The 12500-nt window shown below is 48.2% G+C and overlaps 1 protein-coding gene across 1 annotated transcript in view; it reads right to left on the bottom strand.

Annotated features, from left to right (window-relative positions):
• hecw2a (HECT, C2 and WW domain containing E3 ubiquitin protein ligase 2a) overlaps nucleotides 1–12500 on the bottom strand; it is a 32657-nt gene that overhangs the window by 9775 nt on the left and 10382 nt on the right. The window contains 20 exon segments of the mRNA XM_055052838.1: nucleotides 378–476; nucleotides 572–724; nucleotides 819–932; nucleotides 1521–1641; nucleotides 2460–2542; nucleotides 6199–6282; nucleotides 6355–6451; nucleotides 6535–6637; nucleotides 7395–7529; nucleotides 7603–7788; nucleotides 8260–8384; nucleotides 8549–8652; nucleotides 8879–9029; nucleotides 9520–9621; nucleotides 9695–10004; nucleotides 10194–10870; nucleotides 10873–10989; nucleotides 11068–11168; nucleotides 11955–12094; nucleotides 12160–12329. Of these exon segments, the coding sequence (XP_054908813.1) occupies nucleotides 378–476; nucleotides 572–724; nucleotides 819–932; nucleotides 1521–1641; nucleotides 2460–2542; nucleotides 6199–6282; nucleotides 6355–6451; nucleotides 6535–6637; nucleotides 7395–7529; nucleotides 7603–7788; nucleotides 8260–8384; nucleotides 8549–8652; nucleotides 8879–9029; nucleotides 9520–9621; nucleotides 9695–10004; nucleotides 10194–10870; nucleotides 10873–10989; nucleotides 11068–11168; nucleotides 11955–12094; nucleotides 12160–12329 (3172 nt within the window).

Here is a 12500-nt window from a genome sequence, read left to right as displayed (position 1 = left end):
CAACCAGAACCAGAACCAGTTTAAGGGAGGTACCGGGTCTCTAATGGGCGGTACCAATCTGCTCTTCCTTCTCCCAACACTAACTAGAAACCACCAATCAGAGCCAGGAGGCGGGTCTTAGCGCTGTCAATTAATCACTTGTGGTGCTTCTCGTCCCTCCCCTGCTCTCTGCTACACTGCAGCTAGCCTAGCCTGCCATGAATGCTAAGCTAGTTAGCATGGCCACCATTGATGATGGATTCCTCTTCTTTGGTCCTCAGAGGAATCAATCTGTGCATGAACTGATCATTTTTCCCTGAACGTGTTTACGAGCCGGACGGTTCTGGTGAAACATCGGACCTTTCCGGCCCGGTGACGGCGCCGCAGGAACCACTCACATGCGCAGAAGGCCTTTATAGAACGGGCGAGTGAAGAACGCGTCCAGCAGGTACTGATGAACCAGAGCCAGACCCAGAATCCGCCCGCTGAACCGAAACCTGGACCCAGACAGAACCAGAACAAACACCAGGATTCTCAGAACAAACATGAAGCTGCTGGTCGCAGCAGACAGGAAGTACTGACAGGAAGTCACCATTCGTGGTGGTTGTCCACGAAGGCGGACATGGGGCTGATCTGGACCGTGTACGTGTCATTGGCCGAATACTCGAATAAACCGTAGTACGGGTTGAAGAGCTCTCTGGACACCAGGAAGAAGAACTCTCTGGACGGCCCGCTGTAGTCCAGCCTGAAACACACCCGGAGTTTCTCAGGGCGCGCTGCTCGGCCCACTCTCATTCAGCAGAACCAAACCTCCCACCATCAGGCATCGGCTTCCTCACCCGTCCTCGCCGACGAAGCTGACGTAGAGTTTACTCCTCTGCAGGTCTTTACGGGAATAACACATGATCTGGTTGAAGGCGTCTTCCAGCAGGTGATCTCTGCGGATGATGAGCCTGGAGACAAACAGGAAGAATAAAACATCGGTAAAATGAAATACAGAAAAATAAGACAGAATACTAAACATAAGTATTAGTATTCTAATACTTACTGTCCTTCTAATACTGTCATTTATACCAAAAATACATTCTGTTTGGACTTTTCAAACACAAAACAAGAATCTAAGAGGCAGAGTTCCTTCAATATGAAAAGAGCCGAGATAAAGTTTGTAAGTTCACCAGAATCAGTTGATCATATTTTTAAAATGACCACCGTGGTCTAGTTAAAGTTCATGTCAATGAGAAAAAACCTGTTATAATTCCTGCCTGAGCATCTAGATGTTCAATATCCAGTTCAGATGCTTTATTGATCAAATGTTGTGAAAGATTCAGCAATAAGTGGGTCTAAAACTGTGAATCTGTCCGGAATCACATTTTATCATAGGTCTTAAATTGCAATCAGTGACCTGTAAATATGCTCATTCTTTATGTCTTTGGTTGGTATTTTATTTGAGACCATCTGGTTACTTTCCCAGCTCGTGTAAAAACATGAATAATCATATTAAATGATGAATCAGGCACTAGCTGTGTATTTTTATGACGTACTTGACTTTCCCCGGTCCCTGGCCGTAGCCCTTCGTCTCCAGCTTCCGGTAGAAGTTCCTCAGTTTCGCCTCAAAGTCTCTCTTGTACGGAGCGGGCGCTCGCGCGTTGGCGCGCGGCGTTCCTGCAACGAACGGGACGAAAGTCCAGGAGGGCAGAGACAGGAGAGCGTTAGCAGATTCCAACCGAATCACCGCAGTGCAATAAAAACCCTGAATGCAGGTTAATCCTGGATGAGCTTCAGACTCATCAGCTCTTCAGTTCAACAGCAGCAAACATCCAACAAACCAAATAAGTTTGATTGTTTCACATAATTTAATCTGAGGATGAATGAATCTGCCTGGAAGGTGTTTGATTTTTCTTCACAAGATAATCCTGGGAAAATTCAAGCATTTTCTGTTAACTCTGTATTTCTGCTCAGTTTGACTAAAACTAAACGCATAATAAGGTTATAAAACGTAAATATATAATCAGCAGCTCCTACAAGGTCCTGCTTGTAAATACTTTGAGTTTAGACAAGAGAAAAAATGATGGTTCATTTTCCATAGATGAATGAACAACAACAGTTCATTTTAGATAACACAGTTTCAAACTCCATATTTAGTAAGTAAGCTAAATATTTTGTTCAGCTCTCTAAGTAAATATTTACTGAAAAGTTGCTAAATGTAGCAGCGTACAGCCTCAGCACTTGTTGGCTCCGCCCCTCAGCACCTGTTGGCTCCGCCCACTTGGCTGCACCATTCTGGGGGCGGGGCTTTGCTTTCACACAGTTTTCAGTCTGGAGGTTTGATCGGGACGTTTTAACGTATTTACAGAACGTCTGGCTTTATATTACTTTCTGAACAAACAAAACAATTCATATCGAAATAATCAAAACTTTTTATTGCTGTTGTTTAATAAACCTGTGAATGCAATAAAGTGTGAGCAAACAGACAGATTCACCTGGAGAGCTCTGAGGAGAAGACAGGCTGTAACCTGGGTGGAGCAACGGCGGCACGTATGACATCACTTCCTCCTCAAACAGGCTAGAGGCAAAGCATGAGAGGTCAAAGGTCAGAAATGAGGCAGCCTAAATTCAGCCGCTCAGCAGAACGGAGCGGACTGACGGCGGATCGAATCCAAACATGGCGGACTGATGAGCTTAAATCTGAACGAAACTGCAGAAAGATGGTGATGAACGAGTCAATCAGGAAGCTTAAGTTGCTACGCAGGACGAGACGCTCAGCTGTTAATAACAGAAACATCATGCCAGCTGTTAATAACAGAAACATCATGCCAGCTGTTAATAACAGAAACATCATGCCAGCTGTTAATAACAGAAACATCATGTCAGCTGTTAATAACAGAAACATCATGCCAGCTGTTAATAACAGAAACATCATGTCAGCTGTTAATAACAGAAACATCATGCCAGCTGTTAATAACAGAAACATCATGCCAGCTGTTAATAACAGAAACATCATGTCAGCTGTTAATAACAGAAACATCATGCCAGCTGTTAATAACAGAAACATCATGTCAGCTGTTAATAACAGAAACATCATGCCAGCTGTTAATAACAGAAACATCATGCCAGCTGTTAATAACAAAAACATCATGCCATCTGTTAATAACAGAAACATCATGCCAGCTGTTAATAACAGAAACATCATGCCAGCTGTTAATAACAGAAACATCATGCCAGCTGTTAATAACAGAAAACATCATGCCAGCTGTTAATAACAAAAACATCATGCCAGCTGTTAATAACAGAAACATCATGCCAGCTGTTAATAACAGAAACATCACGCCAGCTGTTAATAACAGAAACATCATGCCAGCTGTTAATAACAGAAACATCATGCCATCTGTTAATAACAAAAACATCATGCCAGCTGTTAATAACAGAAACATCATGCCAGCTGTTAATAACAGAAACATCATGCCAGCTGTTAATAACAAAAACATCATGCCAGCTGTTAATAACAGAAACATCATGCCAGCTGTTAATAACAGAAACATCATGCCAGCTGTTAATAACAGAAACATCATGCCAGCTGTTAATAACAAAAACATCATGCCAGCTGTTAATAACAGAAACATCATGCCAGCTGTTAATAACAGAAACATCATGCCAGCTGTTAATAACAGAAACATCATGCCAGCTGTTAATAACAAAAACATCATGCCAGCTGTTAATAACAGAAACATCATGCCAGCTGTTAATAACAGAAACATCATGCCAGCTGTTAATAACAAAAACATCATGCCAGCTGTTAATAACAGAAACATCATGCCATCTGTTAATAACAAAAACATCATGCCAGCTGTTAATAACAGAAACATCATGCCATCTGTTAATAACAAAAACATCATGCCAGCTGTTAATAACAGAAACATCATGCCAGCTGTTAATAACAAAACATCATGCCAGCTGTTAATAACAAAAACATCATGCCAGCTGTTAATAACAGAAACATCATGCCAGCTGTTAATAACAGAAACATCATGCCAGCTGTTAATAAACAGAAACATCATGCCAGCTGTTAATAACAGAACATCATGCCAGCTGTTAATAACAAAAACATCATGCCAGCTGTTAATAACAGAAACATCATGCCAGCTGTTAATAACAGAAACATCATGCCATCTGTTAATAACAAAAACATCATGCCAGCTGTTAATAACAGAAACATCATGCCAGCTGTTAATAACAGAAACATCATGCCAGCTGTTAATAACAAAAACATCATGCCAGCTGTTAATAACAAAAACATCATGCCAGCTGTTAATAACAAAAACATCATGCCAGCTGTTAATAACAAAAACATCATGCCAGCTGTTAATAACAAAAACATCATGCCAGCTGTTAATAACAGAAACATCATGCCAGCTGTTAATAACAAAAACATCATGCCAGCTGTTAATAACAGAAACATCATGCCAGCTGTTAATAACAAAAACATCATGCCAGCTGTTAATAACAGAAACATCATGCCAGCTGTTAATAACAGAAACATCATGCCAGCTGTTAATAACAGAAACATCATGCCAGCTGTTAATAACAGAAACATCATGCCAGCTGTTAATAACAGAAACATCATGCCAGCTGTTAATAACAGAAACATCATGCCAGCTGTTAATAACAGAAACATCATGCCAGCTGTTAATAACAGAAACATCATGCCAGCTGTTAATAACAGAAACATCATGCCAGCTGTTAATAACAGAAACATCATGCCAGCTGTTAATAACAGAAACATCATGCCAGCTGTTAATAACAGAAACATCATGTCAGCTGTTAATAACAGAAACATCATGCCAGCTGTTAATAACAGAAACATCATGCCAGCTGTTAATAACAGAAACATCATGTCAGCTGTTAATAACAGAAACATCATGCCAGCTGTTAATAACAGAAACATCATGTCAGCTGTTAATAACAGAAACATCATGCCAGCTGTTAATAACAGAAACATCATGCCAGCTGTTAATAACAGAAACATCATGCCATCTGTTAATAACAGAAACATCATGCCAGCTGTTAATAACAGAAACATCATGCCAGCTGTTAATAACAAAAACATCATGCCAGCTGTTAATAACAGAAACATCATGCCAGCTGTTAATAACAGAAACATCATGCCAGCTGTTAATAACAGAAACATCATGCCATCTGTTAATAACAAAAACATCATGCCAGCTGTTAATAACAGAAACATCATGCCAGCTGTTAATAACAAAAACATCATGCCAGCTGTTAATAACAGAAACATCATGCCAGCTGTTAATAACAGAAACATCATGCCAGCTGTTAATAACAGAAACATCACGCCAGCTGTTAATAACAGAAACATCATGCCAGCTGTTAATAACAGAAACATCATGCCATCTGTTAATAACAAAAACATCATGCCAGCTGTTAATAACAGAAACATCATGCCAGCTGTTAATAACAGAAACATCATGCCATCTGTTAATAACAAAAACATCATGCCAGCTGTTAATAACAGAAACATCATGCCAGCTGTTAATAACAGAAACATCATGCCAGCTGTTAATAACAGAAACATCATGCCAGCTGTTAATAACAGAAACATCATGCCAGCTGTTAATAACAGAAACATCATGCCAGCTGTTAATAACAGAAACATCATGCCAGCTGTTAATAACAGAAACATCATGCCAGCTGTTAATAACAGAAACATCATGCCAGCTGTTAATAACAGAAACATCATGCCAGCTGTTAATAACAGAAACATCATGCCAGCTGTCACACCTAAATCACATCAAATTCAGGACTTTTTCATGCAACCTTGACAGAAATTGAGAAAAGTTAACTCTTGTCTCAGTGGCGTCCCGTGTGTTGGGTTTCACCCTGAGGAGAGACGACTCGCTGCTGATCATCGTTCCCCTTCCGTTGACTCCATCGCCCATTAGACACAAAACATTAGCTAGCTAGCTAGCAAGGCTATGTTAGCAGCTATTAGCGGTAGCTTCAATGACCTCAATGAAGATGTCGGTGAAAAAGCCAAACTTTTGATTGTCTCATGAGAAATAAACGACAAATGAGATCAAATTGTTCTGTCATGACAATGAGCAGTTGGTCTCAGTTTTAGATCCATGAGCTAAAGTCTTTCTAACGATGCGTGAACCCGGTAAATGGTTCCAGAACCAGACTGGATCACAGATCGGACCTCACCTGAGCAGCATGACGAGGTCGGCGTCGCTGGACAGACGGGCGAGTCCGTTGACGCCCTCGCTGCGGATGAACTGAACCTTCTCCCTGCAGACACACATGGGGTTAAACAGGCAGGGATCCGGCAGGGTCAAAGGTCAAAGGTTGTGCTCCGGTTACTTTAGGGAGTGGTTCCTGGCTAACTCGGGCTGCCGCTCCTGCAGGACCTCAAAGATGTTGGGTTGGCGTAGAAAAGCCACTATCTTGTCGTTGTAAGCTGGATGTAAAGCAGAGAAAGAGTCCAGGTGCGTGACCAGGTGTGTGTTCTGTCCAGAACTGGACCCGGCCCGGCGGACTCACCCACAGGAACCACGTCGTGATACGGGCTGCGGCTGGACCCGCTGAAGGTGCTGGAGGGCCGGGGCATGGCGGGCAGGCCGCTCTGCCGTGAGTCATCCACCACCTGAGAGAGAGCGGCGGTTCAGGACCCGACCCAACCACCAAGGTCCACCTGCTTGGTTCTGGTTACCAGCATCTAACGAGCTGCTCAGATTCTTCCATCAGGTTTGGATCGGATCGGATCGGCAGTTTGCTGAAAAGCTCAGACGACTAGATTATTATTCTGTTATTCTTTCTGATTACCAAACTGCATCTCAAGGTGATCGTAGCGGATCTGGTCCGCTCCGATCTAAACATTCCACATGTTGGATCGTCTCGGTCCGATGTCACGATGTTGGATGTTAAATGTGATGTCAGCCAATCAGAAAGCGCGCTGACGGAAACATGGAGGGAAATCCTAAACACTGAAAACAAAACGATGATCGTCTGGTTTATTTCTGTTAAACGTCGTCCATTAACTACCGTCGGCGCTTCTTCATCGTCGGCCATGTTTTGTGATATTTCCTGTCTGAATGTTGGAGAGTGAGGTTTGTTCCGCCGCAAAACTGGTTAAACTCCGGCTGTGTGAACCAGGCATAAATTGACCTCGTTGTTCATAAACTGATATGAAATTAATTTCCCCTGAAAACGTTCAGTAAAATCTCAGCCGGAGTCTAAATGAAAACAAAACGTCCTTCAGAAGGTTTGATCAAAGACTGCAGGACCGTTTAGCTTGTTGACTAACCTCCAGGAAAACACACTGGACAAAGGTTTGACCTTTAACCTTACAGCCTCTCCAGGACTGATCTGACCTCTACGTGACCTCTGCGCCGGCCTCTTACCTCCCCGGCGCTGTGGCTCCGTTGGCGGCTCAGGTGCTGGCGGTGGGCCAGCAACCCGGTGGAGCGCGAGCTCTGCAGCGGCAGCCGGGGGTCGATGAAGGTCGTCGACCGACAGTTGTGATCCACAAAGAAAGGCTGCGGGTCAAACAAACAAACCCTGAGAGGCTGAGCTCCCGACGTCCTAGTCAAAGTCAGCAAGCTGGCATACCTTCCCAGTGTGGTCGTGCTTCATCTCCCAGCCGCGGGGGAGCTCCAGCTGCTTGTTGGCGAACATATTGAGGAAGGTCACGAGGTCGCGGTTGTGTTGGTAGCGCTCAAAGTAGTGAGCGTCCCGCCGCACCTTGCTGATCATGTGCTTCAGACAAGTGTTGCTCGTAAACATGCGGTAGGCACTCTGCACGAAACGCAACAGCAGCAACCTGAGATAACCTCGAATAACCTCAGGCGGCCCACATCAGGGTGGTGATCAACAGAGAACAGGTTCAGAAACAACCAATCAGAGGCAGAGACTCAGAACGGAGCCACTAACACTGAAAACCAGCAGATCAGACTTTACATCATGGAGCTATTATTCCCACAGGCACTTAACTGGATGGACTGGTTAAACTGGATGGACTGGTTAAACTGGATGGACTGGATGGACCGGTTGAACTGGATGGACTGGTTAAACTGGATGGACTGGATGGACCGGTTGAACTGGATGGACTGGTTGAACTGGATGGACTGGTTAAACTGGATGGACTGGATGGACTGGTTAAACTGGATGGACTGGATGGACAGGTTGAACCGGATGGACTGGTTAAACTGGATGGACTGGTTAAACTGGATGGACTGGTTGAACTGGGGGGAGCAGCTCAGAGCTTACAGGGTTTGAATGCAGCACGGTGAAGAAATCTGGGCTGCACAGGAACTTGGCGCTGGGCGACTGCAGCAGGAGGGAGAGGCGTGAACGGCTGCTGGAGTGAGCCACCGCGCTTTCTCTGCGATATTCTGCAACAGATTCAGGGAATGGTCAGAGAAACATCTGGACCAGTGGGAGGCCCCCAGTGGGAGGCCCCCAGTGGGAGGCCCCCAGTGGGAGGCCCCCAGTGGGAGGCACTCAGTGGGAGGCCCCCAGTGGGAGGCCCCCAGCTGCTGCGTCAGCGGAAACGGACCGGAGATGGAGTGAGGCATCAGCTCGCCCTCCGGCTCCGGCAGCTCAGCGGAGGATTCCTCTGGACGCTCGTTGCTGGTTATGGTCCTCCTGATGCTCTGGTATCTGTCAGAAACAAACCGCGGTGAAATTAAAAACATGAAGAGGGTCAGATTGTAAAGGGTTAGGATTATGAACTTTTTAATCTGTTTCCGTGTGGCTGGGAAACAATGAATCCTGCAGGCTCTTTCAAATATTCATCGAAAGAAAGACATTTCTCTCCAGACTCCAGTTTGATCTGGTCGTCAGTCGTGAACTTGACCTGGATGACGGTTTGCGTTGCCATGGTTACCTGCGGTTGAGCTGCTCCATCTGCTGGATGGAGTTGGAGCGGGTCATGCCCTGCGGGGCGGGCGGTCCGGTGGGCCGCTGCCACGTGGTCGTCCTGTTCACATGATCCACGAAGAAGATCCGGCCGTGGCTGTCGATCCGAGCCTCCCAGTCTGCGCAGAGGAGAGAGAAGGAAACGGTTAACAGATCCAGCAGCAACATGGTGGCTTACCAAATCAATTACAGCTGATTGATTGATTGATTGATATGCAGAACCCACCAGAACCTGACAACTTGAAACTGACAGCAGTTGGAACAGAACTCAGTGGTCCAGTTAAAGTACCAGCAAAGTTTAGTTTGTTTATGAAGAAAAGTAAAAAAACAGTCAGCAGGTAATGCTACGCATCGAGACGCAGAGACGCATCGAGACGCAGCGCTACGCATCGAGACGCAGCGCTACGCATCGAGATGCATCGAGACGCAGCGCTACGCATCGAGATGCATCGAGACGCATCGAGACGCAGCGCTACGCATCGAGACGCAGCGCTACGCATCGAGACGCAGAGACGCAGTGCAATGCGAAATGATTTGGTGTGATGCAGCAGGATGCAACATGATAGGACGAGATGCTGTGTGACGCTGCGCGGCTCGGCATGCAGACACACACACTCACTGGGGGCAGCGGCTCGTCCACCCTCTGGTATCGGTGGATGTCGTGGCGCACCGAGGGCAGCGATCGGACCGGATGGCCGTTAACCGGAGTGTCTGGAGGAAAACAGGTTGACTGGATTATTTCTGGGAGATTTTCACCGTCTGAGACCAGCAGGAGGCGCCGTACCTTCCTCCCTGTCTGTTTCCGTGGTATCCGCAGACCCCCCCTCCTCCCGAGTCTTGGTCTCCGCCACTTCCTGTCCGTCATCACCGCCGCCCACAGCCTGCAGGCTCCGCCTCCTCACGGCGACGCCCTCCTCCTCCTGCGGCGGCTCGCTGGCGGCCGGAGGATCAGCTTCGGCCTCGGAGGCCGCCGGTCTTCCTCCTGCCTCCTCATCCTCATCCTCATCATCATCCCTCGGTGGGGAGGTCGGCGGCGGGCCGGGCTCCCCGTCTCCTCCCGGGTCGATGGTCGTCGCCGCTCCTTCATCAGCTTCCTGCACACAGAACCACCTGGATCAGAACCAGTTGGACCAGCTGGACCAGTTGGGACCTTAAGAATAATGCTGGCTCCTGATTGGACGACACCTTTGGTGTCATCAGTAGCTTGTCGCTACAACATTTGAACGATTCTTTGAGAGGAACTGATTCATCAGACCCGGTTCCTGTTGGAGGACCAAACTCACCACAGCGGTTGCCATGGTAACCGCTCCACTGTCGGAGGAGGAGCCGGCGGTCTGAGGTGCTGTTGCCATGGAGAAGGAATCCATCTCTGACGTAGGGTCTTCGCCCGGCGCCCCCTCCAGTTCCAGAGCCTCCACAGCCTCTGGCAAAGCATCATGGGTAACAATGTGCTCCTCCTCCACCTCCAGGAAAACCTCCGGCTCCAAACCGTCGTCCGGCTCCAGATCCGGCTCTGCGCCCAGGGCGTCCCCAGGCCCCCCCTCCGCCCCCTGCAGCGAGAGCTCCGGTTCCACCAGGAACAGGTCGTCATCGTCGGGGCCGCCGCCGCCATCAGGAGGCTCTCCGTTCAGCAGCAGCGGCGACAGCGGAAGGGGCGGCAGCTCGTTGACGGCAGAGCGCTCCTCGTCCTCGTCGGAGTCGATGTGCAGGATGTCGCTGAGCCGGGTGTGCGTGGGGAAGCTGGAGCACAGCCTGGGTGAGGCGGCGCCCAGGGGCCTCTCACCGGGGCCCTTCGGGGCCTCGATGGCGTCCAGACCCTCGCTCAGCGACCGCTGGAAGATGGAGCGCTCACAAACCGCCGCCACCTCCACGAAGCGCGCCGGACGCACGGCGGGCAGCTCTTTCTCCGGCAGAGCGGCGGCCCCGCCTTCCCACAGGCCGTGGGGCCCCTGAGGGCCGGGGGGGAGAGGCCGGCGGACAGTACGCCTGGCAACGTGTGGGGAAGGTCCTCGTCGTCTGACGGCGTCCCCGGGGCGCCGTTCAGCGGTGACAGGCCGATGATGGAGTCTGGCGAGGCGCCTGCAGTGGGACAGAGGCTGGTGAGGACAGAGACAGGTGGGTGGAGTCAAAGGGTCACGAGGGTGGAGCCTGGCTCACCATCGGGCCCCGTGGACGTCAGCTCCACCCGGAACTGCAGCTGGCCGCTGACGTGTTCGGTGGGCAGGCGGCGGCACAACGGGAAGCTGACCGGCTGGACCCTGCGCAGGAAATGGGAAGTAGAAAACAAGAAAGAGAAAGTAGGAAACAGGAAGTAGGAAGTAGAAAACAAGAAGCAGGAAGTAGGAAACAGGAAGTAGGTATCACGATCCACATAGGCTCAGATATATACATACTCCCCACTCCTTCATCAGATTTCTCCTCCTCAGTTTCGCCTGTTTTCAGAATGATTTGTTTTGGTCTCTGTCCCTTTAATGCAAATAAGCTGCTGCTGGCTCCGCCCCTCATCTCCATGTTAACTGTACAACCGTCCGTCTGCAACCCAGAAGCAGAAGTTTAAACAGTTAAAACCTGCTCTGCCAGGGTCGCTAGGCAACGGGCTGGGCGGGGGTTGCTAGGCAACGGTGCAGCGCCACCTGATGCTGACGTCACAACCGAAGTTTTTGAAGCAGCCCGTTTTCCAGACACCAAAACCATAAATTTATTTCCAGAAAACGTTTGGATGTTTTTTCAAGCAGCAGAGACCAAAATGGAAAAATGGCCTGAATGAGAAGAGCTTCACTGGGCGGCCGCCAGGGTTCAGGTCAACATTCTCCTGACCTTTAGCCGGATTTGAACCGATGACACTGGGGTCTGGAGATGTTCAGGCTCTCGGTGACTTCCACTGGACTAATCAATGAGTGTGATGGTTCAAACTGGAACCAGTTTAATCAGTTTAAACTCTATGGCCTTCAGCTCCACTTGTTCAAACATTGAGCCGTATGTATTTGAGGTATGTGGTGTTCAGAGATCGGGTTTGAAGGAGCTGCCATGTTTGCGTGTCCTACCCTGGAATCTTCTCGATGAGCCGCTGCACAGGAATCGCCAGCTGACCCAGGAAACGCTTGATGATTGGACGACTTTTAGCAAACTTGTCCTTGACCTCGATGTACAGGATGTCCGTCATCAGCGCCACAAACGTGTATTTCTGTGAGGAACAAAGAGATGAGAGGAGGCGCCAGGGGGAGGCGCCAGGGGGAGGAGGAGACTCACCTCGCCGTGCCAGACGGGGTTGGTGGTGTTGGCGATAATGGCCGACCGGCGTTCCTGTCCGTGGTGGCTGAAGACCGGGAAGATGTTTCTCTTCCCAGGATGGATGGACATCTTCAGATACGGGTCCGGATTGAAAAACATGCCTTTCTTCAAGCCGGTGGAGCGCAGGTCTACAACGAAAACCAGAGTCTACATCCGGGTTCTAGAAACACGGAACTGGAGGAGAATGAAACCCAAACTGTCCCAACATGAGCTGCTTGAAATGAAGGGAAAATTCAGTTAAATAAATAAAGTTGCAGTTAACAACTAGCAGCAATAATTCAGCCAAACATCTAAAGTCG

The sequence above is a fragment of the Poeciliopsis prolifica genome, unplaced genomic scaffold (genome assembly GCF_027474105.1).
Source record: "Poeciliopsis prolifica strain line A6 unplaced genomic scaffold, Auburn_PproV2 SCAFFOLD036, whole genome shotgun sequence".
Classification (NCBI taxonomy): Eukaryota; Metazoa; Chordata; class Actinopteri; order Cyprinodontiformes; family Poeciliidae; genus Poeciliopsis; species Poeciliopsis prolifica.
The sequence above is the reverse complement of the archived record's forward strand: the minus strand, read 5'-3'. Positions and strand labels throughout refer to the sequence as shown.